The 5191-nt window shown below is 31.2% G+C and overlaps 2 protein-coding genes across 2 annotated transcripts; one reads left to right on the top strand and one right to left on the bottom strand.

The window, feature by feature from the left end:
- Positions 1-1339: 1339 nt before the first annotated feature.
- LOC100776040 (putative nuclease HARBI1) lies at positions 1340-2327 on the top strand. The gene is made up of 2 exons (XM_006582124.3): positions 1340-1677; positions 1758-2327. The coding sequence occupies exons 1-2, from the start codon at positions 1350-1352 to the stop codon at positions 2222-2224; spliced, it is 795 nt and encodes a 264-aa protein (XP_006582187.2). The 5' UTR covers positions 1340-1349; the 3' UTR covers positions 2225-2327.
- Positions 2328-2920: 593 nt separating this feature from the next.
- Positions 2921-3636, bottom strand: LOC106799087 (protein ULTRAPETALA 2-like). The gene is made up of 2 exons (XM_014777044.1): positions 3347-3636; positions 2921-3095 (listed from the first exon to the last, which is right to left on the bottom strand). The coding sequence occupies exons 1-2, from the start codon at positions 3634-3636 to the stop codon at positions 2921-2923; spliced, it is 465 nt and encodes a 154-aa protein (XP_014632530.1).
- Between the last annotated feature and the right edge of the window lie 1555 nt (positions 3637-5191).

Here is a 5191-nt window from a genome sequence, read left to right as displayed (position 1 = left end):
AACATATGCAAAAATTCATATTAGATTAGCTTTTGCTTAATTTAAATTATATAGGAATGTCAACCTTACCAAATATATTATAATGAGATTGATTTTTATCTCTTAATTCTCATGCCAAATATATATTATAATTCTTATTTTATATTTTATAGGAGGATCCTGAAGTAGCAAAGTTTAGAGAGCAAGGCCTCAAATTCTTACCTGAGATGGAATTCCTTTTTAAGGGTACTATTGCTACTGGTTTTGCAGCATATGCACCATCTGAAGATTCAAGACAATATGAAGGATTCAACACAAGAACAGAATAGACAAATGATAACATTGATGATAACACTGACATGGAAGTGAATGAGCCTGAGATAGACACGACAACTCAGAACACGTCTTCGGCAAAGGAAAATGGACAGAGGAAGAGAGGAAGAGAGGGTGATAAAAGAATTGGGGTTGCTGCCAAGCTTTCCTCACAATTAGATCGTATTATTCAAACATTTGAATCTAGTGTATCTGCTCAAGACCCAACTAGTATTACTGCATGTGTAGCAAAGTTGAAAGATCTACCAGGACTTGAGCGTGGGAGTGAACTATTTTACAAAGCCACTAAACTTATGAAAAAAAGGGCAAACAGGATCACCTTTGTTGCTTTAGAAGAGCCTGAGCTACAACTTGGATGGATCAAATCTCAAACTTAAGCACAAATTCCTTAATTTCTCCTCTATTTGATATCATTGACACTTGCTAGTTTTGCTTGGTTATGAACCTTGGTTGTGTTATGGATCTTAGTTTTTAATTTTAGTTATGTCATGGATCTTTGATTTTAATTTTGGTTATGTTATGGATATTAGTTATGGTTTGGCTCTTGATTTTTTTATTTTCAGTTGTGTTATGATTTTTTTTCCTTCTACAGGATGTCTTCATCATTATCATCAAATGACTCATCACTATCATCAAATGACTCTTCATCTGACGATGACGATCACATTACGAAGAACAAAGTGTTGATGTTTGTTGTAGCTAATGTTACCAATTACTTCATGAAATATGTTGTGAAAAATCCATGTAGAGATTCAAGCATGACAGGCCATCGTTGGGTATCTAAAATTCTAAATGGTCATCCAATACGTTGTTATCAGATGTTTAGAATGAAGAAACTTGTCTTTCTTGAATTATGTGATATCTTGGAAACCAAGTACAACTTAAAGAAAACTCGAAATGTCAGCATTTATGAGCAAGTTGGCTTATTTTTATACATGTTGAGTTAACCAGGTTCTGTTCGTAATTGTGAGGAAAGATTTCAACATTCAGGTGAAACAATATCTAGACATTTCCATAATGTCTTAGAAGCTGTGTGTATGTTTGCAAAGGATATAATTAAGCCTGTTGATCCATCATTTAGGGATACTCTTGATGAGATTCTAAAAGATGCTAGATATCGCCCTTACTTTAGGGATTGTATTGGTGCAATAGATGGTACTCATATACGAGTTTGTGTTCCCTCTCATCTACAAGAAGTCTATATTGGTCGGAAAGGCTACACTACCACTAATGTCGTGGCTGTTTGTGACTTTAGCATGTGTTTCACTTTTGTTTGGGCAGGTTGGGAAGGTTCTGCACATGATACTAAGATATTTATGGAGGCTTTACGTAAACCTGCATTGCATTTTCCACATCCTCCTCAAGGTACTTAAAATTTATATATTATAAATATATGTATCATTATAATTTTGTGTTCTAACATGCTCTATTGTTTTATTCTTTAGGTAAATATTATCTTGTTGATTCTGGTTACCCTACTTTTATGGGTTTTCTAGGACCGTACAAGAAAACTAGGTATCATCTCCCGCAATTTAGAATTGGGCCTAGAATCAGGGGAAGAGTTGAAGTTTTTAATTATTATCATTCTAGTCTTCGAAGTACAATTGAACGTGCATTTGGTTTATGTAAAGCAAGATGGAAGATATTGGGTAATATGCCACCTTTTGCTTTGAAGACACAAAACCAAATCATTGTTGCTTGCATGGCTATACATAACTTCATTCAAAGAAATGACAAGAGTGATGGAGAATTTGATTCGCTAGATGAAGATAATGAAAATATAGATAGTGATGAAGATGAAAGTGAAGTTGATCCTAGTATTACAACATGGGAAGAACCGGATGCTCAAAGTACTCTACAAATGGAACGATTTAGAGAATCTTTGAAGAATATGTTTCCAACACGTATTTAATTTCTTTATTTTTTAATACTACAAGGTTGCATGTTTATGGTATGGGTACATTTGAACAATTTTATATTGAAAGACATTATTGATCGTATTATCACCAAGTTAATGATATTTTATATTTTGTTATAAATTATAATTACATAGATAATAATTAAATTATAAACTAGAATGTATGTGACCACATTACTAAAACAATAAATTAATTAGATTTTAAATATGAAAAGTAATTATGTAGAAAGGTGTATAACTATATTTTTATGAGATACATTTATTTTATTTTTATAAAAATAATTATTTTTTAATCAAATTTCTAGAAAATATATAACAATATTTTAAATATAATGATAAAGTTAAAATATTTTTATAAATGAAATAGAAGAAGAAAATAATTTTTATTATTTTTAATAATATTTAATTATTTAAGGCATTTAATAATTATATAATAATGTTTAAGTATTTAATTATTAGTTTTAATAATGTCAAAGCATATAATATCCTTTTTGGTAATTTTAATTATGCAAAAGATCTTCTACAATTTCATCCAAACATCATATTAATTTAAATAAGCACTTAAGAGTTTATCATCCAAACATCAAATTAACTTATGTAAAAGTAACTTTTCAGATAAGAGCTTCTTGGATAAGTTCTTTCTCTATAAGGTCTTTTACAATAGTGCATCCAAACAGGCCCTCAGTCTAATTAAGGTTCAGCATAAAGCATAAAGTCTATGCATTCTTGGCAATTGCAATCCTCAAAGCGGAACTTGATGCACCCTTCGCAGTAACAAGTTGAGCAGCCTTGGCAAGTTGAAGAACGAGAACAGCCCCTGCTTACTCTCATACTTGGTCTCTCTTCATCATCATCGCAGATTATTCTGAAAAATGAAAATTATCACATCATTAATTAGAATTGATATTCGAGCAGATCTATCAACTAGAATATATCACATCATACCATTAATCACATAAGTCATTTATCTCTCCATCTCTGATTGCATGGGTGATCATCCGGCAAAGTTGTTTATAATAAATGATCTTGAGTTTGAGTTATTGGTGTGTTGATGTTATAAATGGTGCATGAACTTGAATATCATATAGCTTGAGTTGTGATTTGGGAGCAACTTACTTTTGGTAAGGCCAAAGAGAACAAGTCCAGGATTTGTTGTCCAAAGCTTCATGGTAGTTCTTAATGTCTAGTATGCTCTTGAGATGGAACCTGCACTCCTTCCTGCAACTCGTGCAATGCAGGAACTCATCCCAGTGAAAGTTTCGTTTCCTCATTGCAGAGTCTTTCCAGTTAGCCTCATTTGCTTGGTGTGTGTAATATTTCGTTAGAGGTGTCTTCCAGAGTGGAACTCTATCTCTATCTTCATCAGATATTGCTCTTCCACCTTCCACTCCCTTCTTTGTGAGCATGCTTCTCAAACGCTTCTGGAGTCACACTCACTGATCCAAATAATAATTGTAAAACTAAATTAGTGTAATAAGATGATCTATTATCTATATTTTACTTTGGTTTCTTATGTTTAAAAAGTTTAACTTTGGTCACAGTGTCTTTATTAGACCACATTGATCCATTGGTCACCTTTTACGCTAATGGTATTGATTTTTCACAATTTGCCACATGTTATCCAAATTAGTGTCATAAACTAGTGGAAGAATTAATATGGTCTAATAGAAAAACTTTACTGGAACAAAGTGAAACTTTTTAAAATATGACCAAACTGAAACCTAGATAAGAAACAAAAAATTTATTTTAGCCTACTACTACCACTACTACTAATAATGATATATTTGCTGTCTCTTTTTCATTTGAAAATATATAGATTTGTAAATATTGTAATTGTAATAATGATATAATCCATACTGACAGTGGAATCTTATTACCTGTTAATCAACACTTAAAAATTTGTAAGTTATATGCAATGTATCAATGAAATCATTCACTACCAATTAAGCATCCAGTAGAAATATTGGTTTTCAGAATAAAATAAAATAAAATAAAAAGAAATAGTAGTTCTGTTTCACAGTTATTGGAGTTTACTAATGATGAAAAATTATGTTTTTAGCAATATTAGTTTCGCATATGTTTTTATTTTTTCAAAGAAATATTCACATTTTTTATATTCTCCCGCTAATTAATAATGTTAACTAATCAATTAATTTTCTAAAGTGGATTAAACTCAACATATAAGTGACTCAATGGGTGTAGCTCAGTTGAGAATCCTCAAACAATGCAATCATGGAGAGGAATGAGAAGCCTTAAGTGTAAATAAACCCCGAACAAAGAGATTATGATTAAGAATGCCAACAACTAACTTTTCTACCACATGTAATTGCACCGTGTTCATGCATATTTAATGAGAAGGAAAGAAAATTTCTCTCAAAAAGAAAAGAGAAGGAAAGGAAGTACATAAAAGTATATGCTATTCATTTTATTAATTTGTCCAAATTACAAAACAAAAGCTATTATTTAACTTTCTACATATGAAAGACAATCATGAAAGGCTAAAAAAAGCAGCTTTTATTGTACAATTATATTAAAACAAAACAAACTACTTGGTTCAAGCATTAGAGATCAATTATAGCATGAGAAAGAAAAAAAAGCTTCAGAAATGGAATTGGAAAACTTACCCAAGAGACACCCAGGGCAGCACTCATAAGTGATAAAATATTCATACCTTTGTTATTGATTTTTAGCCTCCCAACATAATCTCCATATACTTTGTTTGTAGTGCCACAAAGAACCTCAATATAGTCTTCACCTCTGTTGAAACCGAGGATCATTTTGAGCTCTTCTTCATCAAACAATATCTTACCATCATCTCCAACCCTAAACTGTTTTCTTCGTTTTCATGACCCTGTGTTGTTTTATCATGAAAATAGTTCCAAGCCAACAATTATAGACAAAAGTTAAACTCAATATTTTTGAAGTCATAAAAATTAAACTCAAATTATAGACAAAAATAGT

The sequence above is a fragment of the Glycine max genome, chromosome 6 (assembly GCF_000004515.6).
Source record: "Glycine max cultivar Williams 82 chromosome 6, Glycine_max_v4.0, whole genome shotgun sequence".
NCBI classification, from domain to species: domain Eukaryota; kingdom Viridiplantae; phylum Streptophyta; class Magnoliopsida; order Fabales; family Fabaceae; genus Glycine; species Glycine max.
Note: the sequence above shows the minus strand (reverse complement) of the source record. Positions and strands in the feature narration are given on the sequence as shown.

Bases quoted from the DNA above. Each gene is read 5' to 3' on its own strand.
- LOC106799087 (XM_014777044.1), bottom strand. From the start codon at position 3,636: ATGCTCACAAAGAAGGGAGTGGAAGGTGGAAGAGCAATATCTGATGAA. The intron at 3,096-3,346 runs GTAAGTTGCTCC...TTCATTTTTCAG, and splicing joins TCTCTTTGGCCTTACCAAAA to AATAATCTGCGATGATGATG.
- LOC100776040 (XM_006582124.3), top strand. From the start codon at position 1,350: ATGTTTGCAAAGGATATAATTAAGCCTGTTGATCCATCATTTAGGGAT. The intron at 1,678-1,757 runs GTACTTAAAATT...TTTATTCTTTAG, and splicing joins TTTTCCACATCCTCCTCAAG to GTAAATATTATCTTGTTGAT.